Genomic DNA, 24,040 nt, shown 5'->3' on the forward strand with positions numbered 1-24,040 from the left:
TCCCTGGTGTAAAAAGGGCATTTTGAAAGAGTATAATACTGACTACTGTGTTGCATATTTCTTCAAACTCTGATGCGATGCGGGTATCCGTTTTTATCGGAGTACAATAATATCCAGATCCAGATCCAGAACTGATATGTCTTGTAACAAAATTAAATTAGGCCTATCTTTGCCCAAATAAAAAAAACGCCTAAGTTCTACAGTTCAAATTTAAAAGGTGTTTTTGTTCTTTTGTTTCAATCATCGATTTGATATCTGTTATTGGCCTTTAGATTGCACCACATTGCATAGACCCCATGCCGTAAATGCATTGCGCTCTCCCCTGCAGTGCATGCTCCATCCTTGACAGATTTGACCACCACAAGTGTGAAAGACGCAGAAACTGCACAGTATAACGGTCTCCCGTGTTAAAGTTTTTTGAGATAATTTTAGTATTCACTTTCTGTTTAGTTGTATATTTAATTAGTATGCATAATGTTGCCATACCATACATGTATATTGCCAGGAAGACAGTCCTCAACTCGCCTTGTCCATGTATTCGTGTACAAATCATAGCACTGCCCAAACCTAAAGCCATGGCGGCGCAGCCACAGCCCCACAGACCAATCAACCCCTTCCCCATGGTTTATTTTATTATTTTTTAAACGTGTTCCCAAAAGTGGTCATTTTCGTACTTCTCAACATATCATGGATACGAGGTTGCAGACCAGTGTGCAGCTCTTGCGGGGTTGAAACAACATAACGGCTCTATCGCAACTATCGCGAGACTGCTGTATGCTCTCCGCGAGATTTCTGTACACGACGAAACTGCTCTTATAGGCCCTGTTTGATAACAAGGCTTCGGCTTTGGATTCGGCTTCAGGATCCGTCCTCTCGTCTGAAGCCCTGAGAACGTACACAAAGCACGCGCAATTATTGTCAAAACAACCGCGGGGCCAAGCTAGCCTAAGCCGAATCTGGAGCCGCAGCCTAACATTCGAAAAGGGGCCATAGTCATGAGAGCAGCATTCTCGCGCGCACTGTTTAGCGAGATAGTTCTAGGAGAGCCGTTTCATTATCACGGCAACAGCCATCAACGACCTGTCCACAAAGTACCAAGAAGACGGAGAAACACTACGTGACACCAATGGACTTCCGTAGTAGCAACAAGATCACTGTATAGCTCTTTGAATTTGGCAATGTACGGATAACATTTCATGATGAATTCATGTACCCCCCCCCCACCCCCTAAAAAACATGAATTATTGAATAAATAATTTTTGGGTAAAATACGCAGTTCAAAGTCACTCGTTTTTTCCTCGGTAATTATTGATCAGGAGCCGCGGCCGTCCGAAGTCATTACCTAAATAGGCAGTTACTTTCAAACTCTGGCGTTGCAATTGCGAGCACCTTTTCTTTGTTTTGGGGTTGTTTGTGTAACAGAAAGAAGAATCAGGTTCGGGTTTTTGTGGACTTAGTTTTGGATATTCAAGTTATAATTATTATATTTGTATATTTATTACCTGGGATGAATCGAAAATATGCCTCAAATCCAGTATACTCCAGGTCTTCATCAGCTACGAACAAAATCCAGAGGTAGCGGCTGGTGGTGGTGAAATTAATGGGTGCTTTGTCCCCGCAATATTTGCCAATTAATGGCGAGAAGCCGTACCTTCCATCTCGAACCTCAAGGTAGTCGTACACACACTCATCATGATACTCAATCTCGAAATCAGCATTGAAGGTTACCTCAACTACCTCGTTCTCTCCCGCTAAAATGCAATCAAAATACCGTTATAGATAATCAGGGGGGTGATTGTAAAAAGATCTTTATCTGTCAAAGTGATTTAATATATGCAATATAATGCATGGTCTTGATGAGTTTATGCATTTTGTTCGCTGCAACTCCACAGACATCCTTTGCCAATTTGTCATTGAGCGAAATCGTGCTCTTGGTATGCAAAGGAATATAACTAATTGAATGATCGGTATTTATAAGACCATGTGTTTTTATTACTCTATCAACTTCATGGCTGACAGGTGTGGGAGTCTTTTTGAGTGGAACTGACAAGACTTAAGACGTTATAAGAAGGTTATTTAGTTTGATATGCAAACACATATCGAAAGAGCCATAACATTGTTTCTAGAAAAGAAATGGAAAAATTCCTACAATTTTGTACAATAAGGGATATTGTTTTACTGAACAACCACCAAGGAATTATTTTGAACGATAAATCGATTCGAAGAAAGAAAGAAAGGTGTTGAAAAAGTGTGGAACAGCTACCTCCATTTTATACAACCGTGGTAAGTTTCTTATGTAAGCCTATATAAGCATATTGTACGACGTATATCGGTTGTCAATTCAAATACTCAACATATGCATGAAATAACAAACCTGTGAAAATTTGAGCTCAATTGGTCATCAAAGTTGCGAGATAATAATGAAAGAAACAAAACACCCTTGTCACACGAAGTTGTGTGCGTTTGGATGGTTGATTTCGAGACCTCAAGTTCTAAATCTGAGGTCTCGAAGTCAAGTTCGTGGAGAATTACTTCTTTCTCGAAAACTGTGGCACTTCAGAGGGAACCGTTTCTCACAATGTTTTATACCATCAACCTCTCCCCATTACTCGTCACCAAGAAAGGTTGTATGCTAGTAATTCTTTTGAGTAACTACCAATGGTGTCCACTGCCTTTAAACGGGTTTGGAGTAAGACCAGTATTCGGAGAAAGTGATTTTTCAACTGCAACCACCTCGTTGGCATTTTTTCAGAAACTGCCACTACCCCCTACTACACTACCTCCCGCCCCACCCCGCTGATAATGGCCAATTATGTACAAAACCCCATTACAAATTGTTTAGCTTCTTCTCGTAGAGCATGATGGAGGTCGTTCCTCTTCAAACTGTCTAAGAAGTTTGCGTTTATCATTAAAGATGCTATGTCAGATTTTTTGCCGATTTGACCCAAACATGTTTATTTAAACTTCAATAGGTATTTTGATGGGGGTCGAGAAAGAAGGCTCAATCGGTCATCGGAGTCGGAAGAAAATAACGGGAAAACTCACTCTTGTTTTTGCACGTTTCGCCGTGTCATGACATGTGTTTACTATAAATCCGTAATTCTCGATTTCGAGAGTTGATAATTGTTTCAATGTTTTCTTAAAAAGTAAAGCATTTCATGGAATAATATTTCATGGGAAGTCTTTTACCATTACCTTCTGTAAACCCTGCAAGTTACTTGTAAATCTGTGAGCTTTTATTTTGTTTCTGTTCCGAAAGGGTATAATGGCTTTAAAGGGAGGGTACCTATGACCTTAAACACTATACTCATAACTACTAGAAAGAATTCACTTCATGGAAAGAGAGTTATTCAAAAACATTTTAATCTGAGTAACGTTTCTGCATAAAGCGTTTCTTTTTTATTGCCTATTCAAACTACGGATTAGTCTTCCTCCGTGGACCAAACCGCTCCAGATTTTTACCAATGTCTCAAAACGGTACCAGCTTTTGAATTCCACTGGTCGGATCAACCATACCCCCCCCCTACCTACAATCATGATCAAAGTAATCGAACCATTCCAAACATTTCTTTGCCTTTAACTCATCGCCTTTCTGCTGAAATGAAAGATTTCGATTTTGACGATCATGACAAAAATGGTCGGTGAAAGGCATGCATGCCTCCATATAAGGTCGTGTAGTCTCATATACACGCAGACTATAATTATAACAGCTGATTTGCGTCAGGAATCATTTTGTGGATTTCATTCAAAGTCGTACGTTAGAGATTCTTTTGCAACGGCATAAAAAAGCAATGATCAACGATCTAAGCTTATTTTAAACTTTGCAGTTTGCGGAGTGAAGTTTGCGGTTGAATTATTATAAGCAGCTCTCATAAATAAACACCCAAGTAGGCTGAGGTGTAAAAAAAATTACGATACGGTCATACTCTGTTCCTAAGGGAATATTATTCAGATCAGTTTTTTTCCAAATATTACTTTCCCGGACTTTACCTTCAAAAAAATACTGGATTTCGAGTGAAGCCGGGTAGACAGCAGGGTAGTAGAAACTATTGAAGTAGAATTCATCTTGTGGTGTGTCAGTATCAAACAACCACTCATACTGTGTTGCAGACTTATACGTATTTGGCTCAGGGAAGATCACCCGGGGACCATCATCAGCTGAAAGCAACAAGCAAAACAACAGTCTACGGTCAATTTGTAACAATGGGTTGGGACAATGAAAATTGGGCTTAAAAAATTGTTTTTCATTTTTTTTTTTTATTATTGTCATGAATGTTTGATTTAGTATTTTTGATTTGATATAATAAATGAACTAGATAACCATGCAAAAAGCTTGCGGGATAACATGTGTAGCCTAAATCTTGTCTGGGCCGAGCGTTGGTTCAAGAGCCGATGTGATATCGACGTTTCGAACACTCTTCTCAGAGATGAGAAGACAGCAGACTTTGGCAACCGTTCGAAACGTCGAAATGTCGATGATCCTCTTTCTGAGCTAACACTTGTACCGCATACCGGCACGTATACATTAAAGAGTAAATAAGTTGGTGGTTCAGCAAGCCCTCCAAAAAAAAATAACCCTTATCACATGGTTCTCTATCACGCATGAAATTATCACAATTATTTCGAATATTTAAAAAGATTCTGTTTGTTAAAATAAAAACACAACGCTAGATTAGTAAACACTATATTATAAGAAGTGGGAAAAAGTGTCAAACGGGTCGACTTACAATGTTAAATCAAATAAATAAAAGAGCCACATGATGTAGCTGGGGACGGTTCAACATTCTGGCTCAACCAAGAGCTATCAGCAACAACTTATGCCAACCAAAGGTAGCACCAAGAACCCACAAGTTGCGCTGGCAATGTAACGGAAACTTGGATCGATTACACAAAGAGTTACGATTGATCAGATTAAGCTCTGTATCGATCTTAATTGCTAAGCAAAGTGTGATATCACAATCACTATGGTAATACTGACAACCCGTCTCAAGATGAATCTTGCTTTGTGAAATCGGCCCCTGACGTTATAACCAGGGATAAGAAAGCCCTGTAGAACGTCAGACTCCGTACATGCAGTGGTAAACGGAGACTGACGCCATAGACCTTTACCACGGTGTGGTTATCTTGATTTAACTCCAATCCAGCTCATTGTATAACCCAAACTGAGGCTGGACGAATCAATAGTCTGGTGCCAAGCAATGATTGTTAGCATTGATTACTGTTATGGAAACAGGGAGACATGACAAAGGTGGTGACAGCGTGATAAAGGTCTATAACTGGCAGTCAGGGTGACTCAGTGGATTTTTTTCTCAATGCCTTTCACCTCTGTTGGCCCCGGTTATAGCCCAGACCTGAGCATTGCATGGATTGGGTTTTCTAGTCCCTGAACGCGTGGGTTTTCCCTGTAGGGGTTCGCCTCTCCACGTCTAAAACTAAAACGTCTTTATTGTCTTCACAACAACAAGTTTGTGATGTGTTTCCATAATAGGACAAGTGTGGCTGTAGAATTCAGATTCAGAAAACCATGCAGCGCTATCCAAGGAACCACGGCCTCATTTCTTAACACAAGAATTAGGTAAAGTGACCACTCACCCCCATCCTGACCACAGCAACCAAGGATAATCACCAGGAGTAGCACTGCAAAGATATCAAAAGAGGGAAAACAAATCATCTGATTTTAAATATTTATCATCTTTCAATATGCCTTGATGTACAGAGCTAGCTCTTTATAGGCCTTTTTTAGTAGAATAAACACTGTATGGTTTGGGTGTACAACAGAATTACCCATAAACCAAATTCTTTTGTTGTTGAATGTATTCATCATAAACTCAAAACTGCTTATAATAATATGGACTATCTCGCGCCAATGTAGAGTGATTGAACGCTCCACAAACTGTCAGAGTATGCGCAAGTCATACACAACCTCTTGTTATTGTCATAAATATGCAAATAATAAAATTTCGAAATTATTCCTTTAAATGAAGCCCCCCCCCCCCAGCTTTCACAAAATTTCATTAGACACCTAAACTTGTATCTTCACCGATTATGTATAACGTGTTTGTTTTAGTTTTTTAGGGTGCTTTTACTGTTGGCACACAACTGCAATATTATTGTTTCAGGCAAAAACAACAGCATAATGTTGTATTGTATCTACAGTATCACAAAAATGTGAAGTGTGGGCTTGAGAGTAAAAAAGATCTGGCTTGAACACGCCCACACAGTCATTTTGTGTTTTCAGTTTTAGAGAAAACATGATTTTTCTTTAGTACAGAACAGAGAATGTCAATAGAGTGTGTGTTGGTAATTGTGGGCTTACAGAGGGGTCCTTATTGGGTCTTTTACACACTGGAACATGGGACACCACAACGGAACTCTTTGAAAAGGGAAAAATTGAACCGCAATGACACCACCAACGGACCCAGTTGGTTGTACCGTCTCTTTTTGTGCACACCTTTTTGAGACTAATGGTAAAACAAAACGTGGATTACAAAAAAAACTCCAAGGCGGAGTTCTAAAGACCGGGGTGCTTCAAAAGGAAATGTGTGCACAAAGTCTATTCAATACCTAACTCAAGCTTATCATTGCACGGGCACAAAGTCTATACGATACCTAACTCAAGCTTATCATTGCACGGGCACAAAGTCTATACGATACCTAACTCAAGCTTATCATTGCACGGGCACAAAGTCTATACGATACCTAACTCAAGCTTATCATTGCACGGACACAAAGTCTATACGATACCTAAATCAAGCTTATCATTGCACGGGCACAAAGTCTATACGATACCTAACTCAAGCTTATCATTGCACGGGCAGCATTCGTTCGCTCATGGCATGTCGCATGGCACATCGTAATGTTAATCATGTTTAATAACCAAAGATCTTATTGTTTATGCTTTGATGGTAAATCCCGTCTACTCGTTGATAATCTGTTTGGATAGATCTAGGCGAGAGAACAATTTTATTTGCATTCATTTTGAAAGCAAGACCAACACGCTTTAGATCTCAGTCTTTGTTTGTACTATGAGTAACCAGTTGTTCGAATAGTAGGTCTACCGGTAGATAAAAATGTATCACACAATTCCATGTTATAATGGAATAACCATTGATATTACATGTCACATGCAATTTTTAACATAAGAAACGTTGTCTTACCCCCATATTTTATTATTTATTATATTTCAATAATAAGTTCCTGTTATTTTTTTATTTCATTACCTTCAGCATAATTTTGTTGTAAGCGCAGATTACACTCGCTGTTTATACTCAAAGCTACAGAAATTGGCGTGTTACCCAAAGTTGATACACAACAATAATTTGTATCCTGGAGTTAAAAAAAGAAAATTGCTCGAAGAAGTCAGTACCCAGTTGAACCAATATTAAGCGGGGTCCTTAGAAGCGAATTTTCTTTGATATCTACCTCCATGATATAATCATGAATTTAGTTATCAAAGGCAAATTTTTGTTGACTGGTGTTCATACTCGTCCCTAAGAAAATATTTATATTAAAAGTACAAACAAACTGTAATTAAAACATGTGATTTCAACAGTAAACAGGCAAATTTTTGTTGACTTGTGTACATAATCGTACATACGAAAATATGTACATTAAAAGTACAAACAAACTGTAATTAAAACATGTGATTTCAAATGTATACAGTTTCAATTTAACACAAACTTCCACGAAAGCAAAGTATATGGATTCTTGTCGTCTATTAAAAAATATCGGACATGATGTGGACATAATGTGTACTAGCGGGATGCCGCTTTGCGCGGCACCCCGCTAGATGAGGAGGATTCTAGTATACAAATGTTGTAAAAGGTAATGTGGGGGCAAGGGAGGTATTCTTACAGGTAATAATCATTTCGTAGGATTGGAGAAGAAATTGTATTTATGATCGGTATGGAAATTTGTCATTAATGTTGTATTTTGATAAAAACTAATTGTTGAGCGCGCACAACTTAGTTGTGAAACGTCGCGACGCGTCGCCTCCTCTCCTCACCTTCTCTCTTGCGTTCTCCAACTAAAGGAATTGGTGTTTGTTTCTGGAATTGAGCTTTAATATTGGGGATGGGTGTACTTGGCAATGATGGTACTTGGCATGATATGTAGGGTATTTCGTAATATTTTAGTGTTGATCTTTTACGCATAGTTTTAATTCAATCGGCTTTTGTCATTGTGTCAATTTTATCCACTGCACTGAGTATTTCCCAGCTAAGATGACTGTAAGGGTAATAACGCTTAGACGACTAAAAATATAGCACGTACACTGCTCCAATGACACACTTGTGACTCATCCTGAGTCCCGCCCAAACTGCTTTCATTATAGTTACGAACTTTGTGAAACATTTGCCTTGTTATTTTGAGGGTCTGTACGTCCAGTTTTGGTTAATTTATATGAAGATGGGCCAATCGGACAATGTATAACACGCTGAATGTGGAATCAGCAGTGGTATTTGGTTCCCTTAGCAACAAATCCATAGTCACCGATAGCCACGGATTTGAGTGGTCTAAGTCTGGTCTCCCCCCTCAACAATTATAACCGCTGCTAATAGTAATAGCAGAGGAGAAATCCGACTGAAAAGGCTTGTATGAAAGTGGTATACCCTCTTTTAAAACAAACTCACAATCACAGCCACTAATAGCCGCGGAGTTTATCTGACTGAAAAGGAAGCTTCGAAGAAGTTCTGGTATACAACAGATACAAAAAAAAACGTGTCAGTTGGTATGGACTTTAACGACAAAGTCAATTTCTGCAAAATTGTATTGAAAATAAAAATATTTAATGATTGGTTGCTATAACTGTTGAATGATTTTTGCTTTGTTTCCAATGAGGTGTACACGATTTTAGAATCTAAGGCCCCATTCATCGTGATTTATTGAGCGTACGTCCAACGACGCAAACAAAGTTGTCTGAGCACCAAATAAAGCGAGTTTTCGGAACATGCTGTGCAACATCGTATCTACTGTTTTTACCACCGCTTTTGGGAGTAACAGAGCGTCGGCCTCATTAATTTTTAGTTTATTCTCATATCAATTAATTCTCATGTAAACTTTCTGGTGAACATCCGCCGGGGCGCGCCCCGCGTGACGAAGTCCCCTGATAAAACATCCAATTATATATGTTATCATAATTATCTGTGGAACCCTAGACGAACTAAAATAATAGAAACGGTAATTTTATTGGTCTTTAATAACTACTCCTACATTCTCTCACTTAATTCACTTTCAGAAAACATTTGCCTAGTTATTTTGAGGGTTTGTATGCCAGCTACCCCTACATCCTCTCACTTAATTCACTTTCAGAAAACATTTGCCTTTTTGTTTTAAGGGTTTGTAGGTCAGTTTGGTTAATTTCGTATGGAGAAATTCGTAAAAAGTACCCAATGCAGCTGCACATGAGGGCTCTTTCGATAACAAAACCCGACGGTTGGCAAAATCTACATCCTGAGTCCTGACCAAACTGCGTTCTAACAATTTTGTTGCTTCAGAACTTTGAATGGAATGTTCGTTTACAGCTTCAAAACAGCCGTTGATGTTTCACAAAGTTCGTAACTATGAAAGCTTACTATTCTTAAACGGTGATTTCATGTACTCTTTTGTAGGTTTAACTGGCAAAACCTATACAATGTATATGAAAAGAATCAGTAATGTATTTACTTTCTTTTTGAAAATGTTTCAACTTTTGCGTGTGTACGTTCTGTGTGTGGGGGATGACATGGACTGTACCACTAATGGTGCAGAGTTAAATGGAACAAATAAAGTTTCACAACAATGGGTTGCTGATGTTTGATGCGTTTAAAAAATGCTGGAAAGTTGGGTAGGCCTACATGAGTGACTTAATTGTAATAAACACATATGTAACAGATGCATGTATTAAAGCCTAATGTTTTTTATTTAACACGCGAAATTAAACCCCCTTGTACAAAATGGTTTATACACAATGCCATTTACCCCTCTGCGAAACATCAATGAGTCACTCTGGAATGTTAATGGGAGTCCAAGGTTGCCACCCACTTCAAACCTAAAGAGGTGGCTCTGTGTGCAGCCTACAGCTCCCCCCCCCCTTAGACCAACAGGTGGCCCATATCAAAACCAGACAACCACAGAGGTGACTCTGTGTGCAGCCAACGGCTTCCCCCTTCGACCAACAGGTGGCCCATATCAAAACCAGACAACCACACATGTAAGGAGATATCGCTCGTGACTCCAGCCAATCAGACAACTCGTAAGAGGGAGTTCGGTTCAGGGTTTTGTAGACTTGCAACCCGACGTCTGTAACGACACAACCGTGTTGGATTCCACAAGGATGCCATGCCACTGGACCTTCTAATTTTCAATCCAAGATGGCGCGGGTTACGCTTTTAATAGTATAGATGTAGTATAGATGTAAGTATGCCTGTCTAGTGATTGTGTGCGAACATAAGTAATACAACTGATTTACTACGTGAAAAGAAAGATAAACCGTTTAGTCTTTGTTTTTGAACACCGGTACGTTGGTCCAACTGTGTCCCACGTCTATGAGCAAAACATACGTTGGGCCGATTTGATTGGTCAGCATTGGTGGCCAGAGCGTATGTTAGAAGTGGGCTGTCGTCATGACCATAACTTGGGCTTTATTTGACTGTACTCAGATTTGACTGTAACAAAATAATTTATTGTGCATACAAAATTGTGGAGCGGTGGCCAGTGTGTTATACGTCTGCAAGGGGGTCAACGCTGCTGGTGGTCGGTGAGGTCACGTGCGCGTTTTTTATGCACAGATTTTGTCCACGGAGCTAATGCACTGCTTCACAGTGTGACGTCATATGCAATGGATCAATATATTGACCCCTTGAACTGACGTCATATGTCGCCTATAAAAAGTGCATGCGGGAACAATGACATCCAAAATGGCGACAAAGAATATTTGGATGATGACGTCATACTCATATGACGAGAATTTGGTCACTACGCACCAATGTTGTCTCATATTGGCAGTTAGACCCAATAATAACTAGTGCACACAAGCAATGTTTATTTTACTTGTTTCATGGGAAGGGTCATACGAGATTTGCTAATTACATTCACGCGTACATGCATGGACTACTTCGCAAACATATTTTACGCGCAAAATATCCGCACAATGAGGTACAAGCTATAGCATTTTACGGTTATCTAACGTGTGCGTAAAACGTTTCTGCAAAGTCCCTCCGTTAAAGTGCAAGATTCGCGCGCACCGGAACGAGAAAACAGGTCAAACGAAGAACATGTCCTATCAAATGATCGTCTAAAGTTATATTTATGACAAAATGTGAACAATAAAAATACTCATTATGTTTTATAAAAATTAGTTTCTAGCTTTTATATTATACTTAAATAATTTGTTACTTATTATTGAAAATGTTAATTCTGGGAGAATGATGTTTACCTAGTCTGAACGTTATGGAAAGCCCTTTGGAGTTTAGCGATAATAGACGCAGGAACTGCACGGTAAGGTCCCTAGATGTGTTACATCGGCAAGGTATTTCGACAGAATTTCAGTTTTTACTTTCTGTTTAGTTTCACATAATTTTGCCTTATGCTGTTCTGTCAGGAAAAGTCTGCAAATCATTGAGGAAGACATTTGCATTTGCCTCGCGTAGAAAACATTGCGCTGCCGCGACCTAGCAATCCACAGGCAGCGTGTGCCACTTATGGTGCGCTTGGAACGGTCTACAAGTTTCGTGATCGCGGAGGTTGGCACGAATTCTATTTTTGTGTGTGCAAGAAACCAGAAGCTGAGGTTAATTTAAATTCTCGTTTTTAATTGTTTTACTTTCATATAGTTTATCGCTTAGTACGAAGTAAAATAATTTTCGAAATAAAATCTCACATTTATTGTGCAAACATGGCACCAGGCTATTTTTTTTCATCCAACCTCAGTTTGGTTACAATGAGTTAGAATAAAGTAAAATCAAGATGGCCACACCGTGATGGTCTAGTATATAGCAAAGGAATGGTAAAATATCCACAACCTTAAATAGGGAGATCATTGACGTTATCTGTCCCTAAATTAAACATGCCTCCGGCATTAGCCCATGTGTGAAAAATCTCCTCGATTAATGTATTGTATCATAGAGCAGAACACGTTTGTTTTTCAGTATTCCCGCACGCATTAAGTTAATTAGAAATCAGGAAACGAGCAGGTGTCGATTTCTGTCTTCCTGAATCTCAACTCGATACAAACACAAAAAATTACATTATTTTCAAAGCATAAAATATTCTATAAAAAATGGTTACTGAGAGATGTCCGAGAGGAAAATAAACAGTTGTGTTGAGTTGAGCGGCATCCCCACAGGACTTCCTTAATTAAGCTGAAGGTATGCTAGGATACACAGTGCCATTTGAGCTTACGGCAGCATCTCGCGTCCTCAAGATGTCAGGTGATAAGTAGAGACTTTGTGGCATGACATACAAGATTCATTGGGACATCATGCCAAGAGTAATTATTATTGTCTGTTCAATAAACTCCGAGATTGTATCGTATCAGAGGCCTTCTGTATTAATAACTAATCTATTCGGATAGTTATTCAGTTCAAGCCTGTAGCATAAAACAGTGTCAAACTTAATTAATGGCATAATGATGTCTAATTCACGCATAATAATGGTTAAGTCACGCTATATGAGCTCAATAATTTGACCTTGCTGATAAAGGTCCGTTTGCTACTTTAAGAATGACGAATTTATTACCACAGTCCATGTTGGTAACTGGTGTCGATATTTTGAGGATTTGCGGCATATTATGATCTCTTCTCCTTTTATCACAGTGAACCTTGGTGGTCTTGTGGTTGAGCTATCTGCTCACTAGAATGTAGTCTTGGTGCAAGACGTTTCTCGTTTCCCTTTCACGCGCACCGCGGCCAATTCACCGACAGCGCGCGCACCGACTCACCTGACTTTGGCCGCGGTGTGCGTGAAAAGCAAACGAGAAACGTCTTGCACCAAGACTAACTAGAATGTGGATGATCGTGAGTTTCATCAAACCACACCCAAGCAGCACCTGTGATTCTTCGTGAATGTACATATATACAGTGTCAACACTGCATCAATGAGATACCACCACAAATTTACTAAACGGAAATGATATTGGTATTACTCAACGTAATGATAGAGGTGGGAGACTTGGGGCATAAATATACTGTGGCCTGTTCGAAACCACGGCTTGGGTTCAGGCTTGGGCTCACTCATTAAGATTGATAACTTGGACGGTGTGTAAGCCGGGACCTTCCTAAGCCTAAACCTTGTTTTGTCTTGGTATATTGTGTAAACAGGGTAAAACATTCTCAATCACGACTATAAGTTTGAACGTGCTCGTCAAATTTACAGATGGTACCCGTGCCCTGCCATTTACAAGGTCGCAGCTCGAATCCCACCTGAACGGAGCATGTATAGATAGGGTTTTGCACGTCATTCGACTCGAGGCTTTCAGTCCCCCCTATAACGCGAGTTTCCCATGCTTTGGGGGTTTCATCTAAGACTGAAGAAAACAAATCGACGTCTTCTGCTACCGGTATCTTTAGGTCTTTTGGTTTCAACACATAAGTCTTAATGACATAAACCTAGGACTCCACACGGCCATGGCGTTCCACTTCAACTTTCACTTTCATTTGTACATCATTATGGTGCAATTGCAATAATGTTAAATGTCAAGTGACCGAACGTAGGCCCAAATGGTAGAGCCAAGGTAAGAGATCGTTCTCAATATTACATTAACATTGCTGATGATTTTGAAGGCAACTTTCGCTGCTTCTGCCCACGATGAAAATTTCGATTTTTTTCCCAAGACACCACATTAATGTAATCTCATTTAAACTAATACCAAAGCTTCTTTCCATGTGTGAGCAAAACTTCCTGTGTCTTCCAAGGTTTATTTTCTGCCAATACCTTGAGTATACGTCGAAGATTATAAACTAATTTTCTCTTCTCGAAATTAAATGTTTGCTTTTCTTTTTGGCTATTTTAAAATTATTTCAGTGATACCTCAAAAGAATGTTGACATCATAGCCGAATCACAAAATCAAGTGAGATAAAGAAGCCTCTTTCAACGCGTCTCCACATGAGACTGTAGACAGTTGATTAGATGTAATTAACTTAGTGAGTTGCCGGCTGTCCTTTTCATTCTCCTCCTACATAGTCAAAATGGCGCATCAATCAATCATCAAAGAGCCAGCAGACTCTCGCAATCGTTATAAGCCACTCATCAAGCACGGATATAGGTACCAAGGTAATCATTCATTAGTCTTGGATTTATTTAGGAAATAACGTGACTGTGACTAATCTTCAACTGTAGCATTCCTCACCATCAGTGCTAGCAAATTAACCTCCCGCTTTCTATCATTAATACAATCAATTATTAAGCTGTTTAGAGGAAGACCGGAATAATTAAATGATAAATCACAGAGAGGTGTTTGAACACTAGCGTTTGTTTCCTCCGAACAGATCAATGGGCGTTGGTGGTAATAGCTGAAAATTGAACGTCTGATACAGCGTTCTTTTATTTCGACGGACCCCCCCCCTGTAATAAGCCTCGTTAAAATGATACCCTTATAGAGAAAGTAACGTACCAGTAACGCTCATAGGAAGCACACGAGACAACAGAAGCCTCGAAAACACATTGAAAAGTGGAAAGACAAATATATTAAAAACAAATTATCAAAGCTGTTTTTATTATGATTCCTAAGAATATCTAGACCCCCTGTTTAAAAAACCCAACGCCAATTGCCAGCTAGCAGGGCCCCGTGCTACGCAAAGAACCTGTTTTCTCTTAAGCAATCAAGCTGGCTCAAAAGGTTTTTTTCAGGGCGATGTGTTTTATTTTAATTAACCAATTAATCTTATTGTGCTGATGATTTGATGAGTTATAATTTCAGTGTTTGACACTAATTTTGGTGTCCACGTTTTGACGCATGCGTTTGCAGTTTCAACGCGCCAAAAGTCACACAACGCATGCAACCCATTTATAGAATATATTCTATATCTATGATGCAACCTAATAAAATCGCGTTCAATAAAAGTGATGAGCTTTGAGCTTGAATGGACCTAAATTATTTTACTATAATTAATGATAGAGATAGACGGAAAGGGTGTATGTGTTTTAACAGAAACTTAGCGTGCAAAATCTGTATAATATAGTCGCATTATGCACGCTGTTGAAAATGTGGCTGCGTACATTTTAAGCAAACGTGAACGTGAACGTTAACCTATTCATCGACTTAGTTAATACTTTAATCATGGAGGTACCTCCATCCTTTAATTGAAAAGGGGGTTTCTGAGTTGAAAGGAACTTCCTGTAAAAACCAATGATTCGTGCTCGCATTTCAACTTATTTAAATTGATTGCGCGGTTTAGCATACATAATTTGGTTCTCACTCAATCATCTTGACAGGTGCGGTGTTAGGTGGTAAGCTGCAACAATAAGCAGGCTTTCAACGTTTTTTCTAAGATATCATATGTCTCGGTTGTTAACATACGGTTCCCTCCCATGCTCGGATCAAGTTATTCCTTTAAAATAAATAGACAGATAATGAGCTATAATAGTTGTTCCAACTTGTCTGTCAAGAGATCTAGACCATGATATTTTCTCATCATAGCCATTGACCCTTAACTTCATCAAAGGAAACTGTCTTTGCAGTCCTCCATAATGTTCACTTCAAATGACACAGAACAAATTCATGTACCACGGGAAATCGAACCTCGTAGGGCCTATAAACAACGCAAAGCTATAAATCAATTACAGACAAAGAGACTTTCGTCAGTAAAGGAAACTGAATATTATTCTAAACATTGAATATAGTGTGCTGATTAGCATACCCTCCATGATCTCGTTATATCGAATAGTGTAAATGGCGCCCTTTGCATGGTTCGTATTTGGGGGAAGGGGGAAAGGATTCAGATCATCTTGACCGTGTTGTCTGCACTTTGAATAAGGAGTAGAGTGTAATACGAGCTTTATCATTCTACTACACGAGCTTATTGTATACGATCAATGCAGCGTCTGATGGGAACGAATCAATGAGGATGTGAAGTGCTGCTCAGCTGCTTAGAAGACCAATCGTCAATCACTATCTATTGAATATTTTTACACAAAATAGTCAGAGTGCTTCAAATCACATTAAACGTGGAATTAAGCAATTGAGGCGCCTATACTTCTTTGTATAAAATCCCCTAGTCTTGAATCAACTATTAGACGACGTCCCAGGTGAGGAGCAAGTGCAATTGCTTTCTCATATCAGGGATGAACATCGGAATAAAGTACGTGCGTGTTTTTGGTCCATGTTTAGGGTTATAAGTTCGTTTTTACGAAAGCCCGTTGATTTGTTTGCAAGTATTTTAATCGTCTTGTATTGGGAAGTCTATTAGTTAGCGTAATATTGTTTCTTTGATGTAATGTCTTGTTTGGGGAAGTCTATAGATAGAGCGAATCTTGATAAGATTTGCTTTAATAGACGCCAACAAAACTACTCATTTTGTACTTGCAAAAAAGCTATTTCGATGGCACTAACGGGCTTTCGTGAATTTGCAATTTGTTTCTTTAAAATAATTTAAGATTGCGAGGTTCCACATTAAAGGTCGGCTTCCCCACACTGTGCTGTTGTGCGCCTAAGTGATGTTGGGTCAGATGGCTTAAATGCGCCAAATAATGATGGATACTTCCGTCTTTTAGTTGGGATTCTCCGACATCGCTGCGAGTTCATCCAGTCTATCAGACTAACAAACTGAGCAAATTTCATTAAGAAAGGTGTCTACGTTTTCGAGCAGACCGAGAGGAAACCGGTTTTTATAATTTACTTCAGACGGACTTTTCCTCTTGACGATTGGTATTAAATAAATGCGGTTAAAGTGCTAATCGCTTGAAAATCATAATAATGTTATCATGATAACGGCAGTGGACACTATTGGTTATTACTCAAATTAATTATCAGCATAAAACCTCACTTGGTAACGAGTAACGGGGAGAGGTTGATAGTATAAAACATTGTGAGAAACGGCTCCCTCTAAAGTGACGTAGGTTTCGAGAAAGAAGTAATTTTCCACGAATTTGATTTCGAGACCTCAAGTTTAGACTTTTCCTCTTGACAATTGGTATTAAATAAATGCGGTTAAAGTGCTAATCGCTTGAAAGTCGACATTTAATGTCATTTTAAGACTATTAAACATATTTGGTTGAGTTGAGCATAAGTAAGAAGTTCCAAATGTTGTATCATAGAAATAATGACATTAGCTATAAAGCATTATGAAAATAATGTCAACATCAAAGTAATAAATTGGAAAAGCGTCGAGAGTTAACTAATTGTTAACATTTGTTTTGGCCTACATAGACATAACAACAAACTTCCAGCAATTAGAAAAGTTGGCATCCAATGTGACAATCATATTTAAAGCTGTATAAAGACATGAAGGGAAGGTATAAGTTTGGTTATCAATCTTAATATTTACAATACAAACGTACTTGGTTTAAAGTACAGCCGCTTGCGCGTCAGTGTACAAAGCATTTTTAGAATCATTTCACTTTATATCATTTCAGATATAAGTTTTATCTCCCAAAGTTTGCATCTGTACATAAACGTCTTTAAGATTGTGTATTTCAATTAACCGATTCTTCTTCCCTTACGTGGACAAAATCACTCCGGGTTTTCTACCACCTGAACACCAATGTGTTAGCATAACAAATTACCTGTATAAGCAATTAATGGAGATAAACCATTACAAGAAACGACTCCCTCTGAAGTGACGCAGTTTTCGAGAAAGAAATAATTTTCACTAACAAGATAATTGAATTTGATTTCGGACCTCAGAATTAGATTTTGAGGTCCCGATATCAAGCATCTGAAAGCAAATCAACTTCGTGTGGCAAGGGTGTTTTTTCTTACATTATTATCTCGCAATTTCTACGACCAATAGTGCGTTAAAATTTTCACAGGTTTTTTATTTTGTGCAATATTATGTTGAGATACATCAAGTGGGAAGAATGGTCTTTGACAATTTACCAAAGGTGTCCGGTGTCTTAAAATTGAAATTTGTATAGGTTATGTTTTTTGTATAACAGTACCTTTACATGACTGTATTGATAAAATACAGAATCAAAACAACCGGACGGTTCCAAAAACAGAAGGTATACTTTCCCTTTAAAGGCAGTGAACACTATTCGTAATTATTACTCAAAATAATTATCAGCATAAATTATCACTTGGTAACGAGTAAAGGGGAGAGGTTGATAAGTAAGTTTGAAACATTGTGAGAAACGGCTCCCTCTGAAGTGACGTAGTTGTCGAGAAAGAAGTCATTTTCCACGAATTTGATTTCGATACCTCAAGTTTAGAATTTGAGGTCTCGAAATCAAGCATCAGAAAGCACACAACTTGTGTGACAAAGGTGTTTTTTCTTTCATAGTTATCTCGCAACTCCGACGACCAATCGAGCTCAAATCAGGTTTGTTATTTTATGCATAACGTAGAGATACACCAAGTGAGAAGACTGGTCTTTGACATTTACAAATAGTGTCCAGTGTCTTTAAAGGCAGTGGACACTATTGGTAATTACTCAAAAGAATTATTAGCATAAAACCTTACTTGGTGACGAGTATAGGGGATAGGTTGATGGTATAAAACATTGTGAGAAACGGCTCCCTCTGAAGTGCCATAGTTTTCGAGAAAGAAGTAATTTTCCAAGAATTTAATTTCGAGACCTCAGATTTAGAACTTGAGGTCTCGAAATCAACCATCTAAACGCACACAACTTCGTGTGACAAGGGTTATTTTTCTTTCATTATTATCTCGCAACTTTGATGACCGATTGAGCTAAAATTTTCACAGGTTTGTTATTTTATGCATATGTTAAGATACACCAACTGTGAAGGCTGGTCTTTGACAATGACCAATAGTGTCCAGTGCCTTTAAAGGCAGCAGCTCTTCCGTGAATGAGTAACATGCATATTGAATTTTTGAATTTTTGATAAAGCAGAAGAAAAGACAAATGCAGTGATATTAGCGATGTGTTATTTTGCGACGGTCTTTGTGCAGTTTACACGAATGTTGTTTGGCATCGCAGTAAGCCTAATGAGAAAAGGAGATCCGGTGCATATCATTAATATACAGCGAGGTCTATACGAATTAAGCATCTATTGCGTTAATGCCAGGGTGTGGACCGAATTCACCGTATAATGAGATCATGTTGATTACAGGTGCATTGTCAAGCATTGAATAGCTTATATTATACAGACACCATTACTGCTCCCTATAGTTCACATTAGACGCTTATCGTATTATAGAGGTGGATTAAATATCCGCTGACGGTTGCAGTAGTTCAAGAAAAAAACAGTGAATTTTCAGCCCGTAGTCTGTGCTTTTTCTGAGAAGGCACATGATCACAGTAATGTATACTATTGGGTATAGGTGTTTTATAGGCAACTTCAATTCATTCTCTGATTTGCAATGTGAAATTTACGTCTGCGTATATTAAGTAAGTTTTCAAAATGCTATTAAATTGCGTTCGATTTTATAGTTCGAAGTTATTTTATAACGATGCTATAAGTAAAGCAAAAGGTTGTTAATGAAGAACCTTTTGTTTTTAAAGCAATGACCATCGTGCAACTAGGACCTATGCATGTAATTGATAAGTCATCAATGTTTACATGGGAACAATATTGAATTGCATTTTTTGTTTATATTCGCCGAATTCCATTCATTAAAACATGAATCCAACTGGTTTCTGACCACCTAGCACATTCAGCTGAATATTGAAATGCTAATATATTAATAGTATTTGCTTTTATCCATAACACACCGATAGGTGCAAATAACTACAAGTACTTCCCTTCATCCTGTGGCATAATTTCACGGACTCGGGTGTGATTCGAACCCTCCTTCGGGCGGGTACATCGTTGAGTTAATGAGCCATACGTGGGCGTGACGTCACTGGCAGCGTGTAACAATTTATATGTATATCCTGTATAATTTGTGTTTATTACCCCACGAAAAAATATATTTATTTGTTTATCTGCCCAACAAAATCTAAAGCAACTGCCTGTATATTATAAACCCCCTATAATAAACACACATTACCTGAACATATTCTGGGAACGAGGAATGCATGCAGTTCCAAACCTGCATAATTGTCCCCAAACAGTGAGGCAAAGTTTTAAGATGCGTGACGCAGAAGAGGCCATTATAACCCTGTGTTTAATTGAATGTTAACAATGAGTGACATTCCAAAGTTAATTAACCATCAGAAAAAAAATACTAAATTTACAATTGAATCGTCGCTAAACCATAAAAGTAACCTGAATATAAAAGGACATGTAATTAAATCTGATGATAAGGCGCATTGTTAAATGGATCTTATTGTCTCACTGTTTTATTATCGACTTTAGCCTTGGAACAAACAGGACCGGTATTGCTGCACCTAAAAATACCGCTTTCTGATAAATGTATTGAAAACAGCATATTACATAAAAAATGTTTCAAAATATATTATCTATACAAATTGCATTGCATGGCGCTGCCATACACATAAAAACAAGCGAAACAGTTCATGCTTAAAGGGAGGGTACACGTTTGGTAATTGTCAAAGACCAGTGTTCTCACTTGGTGTATCCATACATAACCATATAAAGTAACAAGCCTGTGAAAATATGGGCTCAATTGGTCATCGAAGTTGCAAGAAAATGATGAAAGAAAAACACCCTTGTTGAACGGAATTGTGTGCTTTCAGATAGGAATAAAAGACTTCTAGCTAGAAGTCTTTTATTATTTTTAGTGAGAAATTACCTCTTTCTCAAAAACTAAGTTACTTCAGAGGGAGTCGTTTCCCACAATGTTTTATACTATCAACAGCTCCCCAATGCTCGTTACCAAGTCAGTTTTTAAGTGAATATTTGTTTTGAGTAATTACCAAACGTGTACATTCCCTTTAAGTCATAATATGGAAGTCATTTGAATTTGGTTATTCCAAGGTGTAGTTTTAAGTTCGTTCAAGTCAACAAAATGCAAATGGAAAAACATTGATGAGGTGAAGTGTTAGTACAAAAATAGGGTTACTTTGTGCAAATGTTTTTATCAATATTTGTGTACAGTATTATTGAAAATGCTTGTCCTCGCCTGTGTATTAGAATATTAAGTGTATGTTAAGTCTGCATTCACAGTCTATCAGTTTGTGTGTATTTCCATATGGACGGGCTTGTAATAATACTAGACATAAACACAGTGTTACTGGTATACCTCTCGTTACTCTAATCCAACCGAGCACGTGTTCTGACAGCTTCAAGTTCCACTGATACAGTTCTATTTAGATTGACAATGTCCCAGCCAGCATGTTCTCTCATTAACGATATATGCGATGCGTGCACTTAAGTGAAAATGTCAGTTGCGCAGACGAGGTCATTGTCGCCCATATTCACCCAATGGAAATATATATATATATGTATCATGATTGGAGAATTATACTCACAAATGAGTTCATTATAATAAAGGAAAATATGCCAAACGGTTGTTTACTAAACCCCCCATACCGCACTGATTGACAAGATAACCATTCTATTGTAGTTTCATTTATATGCAAATATTGCAAACATTGTCACAGTATTTGTTTATTACAGGGCATACATCATTGACACTTATGTACTAATGTGGTTTTCGCATGACCAAGTAGTTAGTTCAAATAAGAGATGGTTGAGAAGTTGCGCTAAAAAGATATCCCTTAATTGGTCCATGTGGCAACCTTCAAATCGACACAACAATATATTTTGCGGAGAGGAATATACCAGCTCAACAGCTGCTATTTCAGGATGGCTCAGAAAATGTGTTAATTAGTACGTTTGTATTTACTATGCATTCATACACGGGTAGCCCCCCTTACCTATACGTGTTTTCCATCGGTCTAACAACCCGTGGATTGGTGACATTAGGTCTGATAATAGCGAATTTTGCAAAATGAGTTCGCACTCTCGGTTTTTAAATGTGTGCAAAATAGGCATGTTGCTTGATATGCTTTTTATGTATCAATTTTTTATATTTTTGCTGCTCCTTGCACTTGCCTATATACTTAAAATGGTTATTTTTCTTCTATGTGGCTTTTAACTATTGTTTCTGCATTTCGTGCTATCTTTTCGCAAGTGTTATTTCGCGTTTGAGGTGTCTTGAGGCCTATCATGAAGGCGCTATATCGGCCCCTAAATACTTTGTTATCATTATTATTTGAGAACCAATCATAAGCAGGGGACTACAGTCATGAGCAATACACACTAATACGTTTTAAATGTTACTCATTTTGCTCGGCAGCGTCTTTCTGCGTTAATCAGATTTATTATTATGGCACACCGATTTTGAAAAACCAATAATAATGATCAACGCATATACTTTATATCAGTAAAAATGCAGCAAGATACCAGTCACACGTGACATTGTGATTTGACTAGCCATACCTTATTCTTGTCAGCAAATTGTTGTTGGTATGTTTAATGTGCAGCTCTTTGGAATTGAGCTGTGTGACATAATTAATTAACCGTTTGTTGCTTTATACAGGATAGGCCTATACATCAATCATAACGTGTTTAGCCATGAAAGTTGGTTTCGGACAACTGGTCAAAGCACTTTAAAAGATAACGGCACTGTATAGTACTTCGCTTCAACCCATGATTGGCTTGACTTGATAGACATTTATAACAATTTTAAAATATTATGAATATTTTTAGAGTAAGCTTAGTGTTTGTCGTCCTGTACACATGAACAGACTCAAATGTTGCCGTTCGGACTGCAATGTACGATCTGACAGTTAAAGCTGACTTAAAGAATTGATTTATCTCGTGCAGCGTATCACGTCACATGAAATAAGATATTATCCTTCGACTCTGTGTGCTCTCAGTTTGTGTCTTCAAGTCTTCCATAGCCTAGATATGCACCGGTACTATTTCATCATTAGTCATGCTTTTCCAGGGACGGGTTTAAGGATATTTGGTTTCAAATTACTTACTTTAATCGTCCTCTCCGAAATATACAAAGCTTTCAATTTTGATGACTTTGAAGTGAAACTTCATTGTCACGTGCCCATCGGCATAAGAACCGGAAAACAATTTATATTATTTGACCAATTATTCTCGTCTGTGTTTGTTTCTTCTAATAAGTTGTACTCAGTTTAACGGTCATTTCTCTATATGGTTTGGCAACTTGCAAGATGTTACACTGAATACTAATTTGGGACAGTCTGATTAGAATGGCTCACTTACCTTTTTTCACACGATGGATAAGACGAATGGCTAAAGAGTCGCTGTTGGACATGTTGATTGAATGTCTGACACAGTTTAACAACATCGCTAACCAACGGTAAGTTCACGACTGCAGTTTATACTTCGACATGCACCGCCGGTCATGCACACACCAAGCTAGTGGCTTTACAGGCAACTAAAATAGGTCATGTAGGTTGGAGATGGAGCCCACAAAATCACCCTCTTCCAGTTGAAATGAAGAGAAACATAGACGTGTAGAAACTATAGATGTAAAGCGAGCAGGCAGCGTATGGAACCTTACCCCTTGAGTCGTTACCTCAAACCCTCTCATCAATATTGCCTTTCAACAAACTCCTTTACTTCATCCATTCCCAATTGAAGAATTTCATTAGACCTGCTGCAAATGAGACTTGCAAAACTGGCTTCCAAGTAGTTTCATGTACACAACCAGGGCGACGTAAAGCCAGAGTGAGACAGAGTAGTGGTAATTATAGTGGCTCTACTGCATTCCTAATGACAGGCTGCAATGAGACAGCCGGCAAGTTCATTTGACTGCCATGTCGACCTGCACGTGTGCTATGAATATGCCGGCCCCTGCCCTATAGCTCGCAATGGTACATGGGTAAAAACAATTGATTCCTCCGTCATGGTGGCTGACGTAAAACGTCAGTTTCATTCATGTGTGGATTGAACATGATGGGAATGTATGCTAATTAGAATCAATCGATGATAATAATGTGTCCCTTAAATATTTAAAGAATTTTCAATTACGATTTGTTTATTTCTGTGCAGGGCAGA

The 24,040-nt window shown here is 38.3% G+C and overlaps 1 protein-coding gene across 1 annotated transcript in view; it reads right to left on the reverse strand.

The window, feature by feature from the left end:
- LOC117289745 (neuropilin and tolloid-like protein 2) overlaps positions 1-23,730 on the reverse strand; it is a 39,478-nt gene extending 15,748 nt beyond the window's left edge. The window contains exons 1-4 of the mRNA XM_033771007.1: positions 23,243-23,730; positions 5,593-5,637; positions 3,991-4,158; positions 1,503-1,751 (exon numbers count right to left, since the gene is read on the reverse strand). Of these exons, the coding sequence (XP_033626898.1) occupies positions 1,503-1,751; positions 3,991-4,158; positions 5,593-5,637; positions 23,243-23,327 (547 nt within the window). The 5' untranslated portion in view covers positions 23,328-23,730. The remainder of the gene's footprint in view (positions 1-1,502; positions 1,752-3,990; positions 4,159-5,592; positions 5,638-23,242) is intronic.
- Positions 23,731-24,040: the final 310 nt, after the last annotated feature.

The sequence above is a fragment of the Asterias rubens genome, chromosome 4 (assembly GCF_902459465.1).
Source record: "Asterias rubens chromosome 4, eAstRub1.3, whole genome shotgun sequence".
Taxonomy (NCBI): Eukaryota; Metazoa; Echinodermata; class Asteroidea; order Forcipulatida; family Asteriidae; genus Asterias; species Asterias rubens.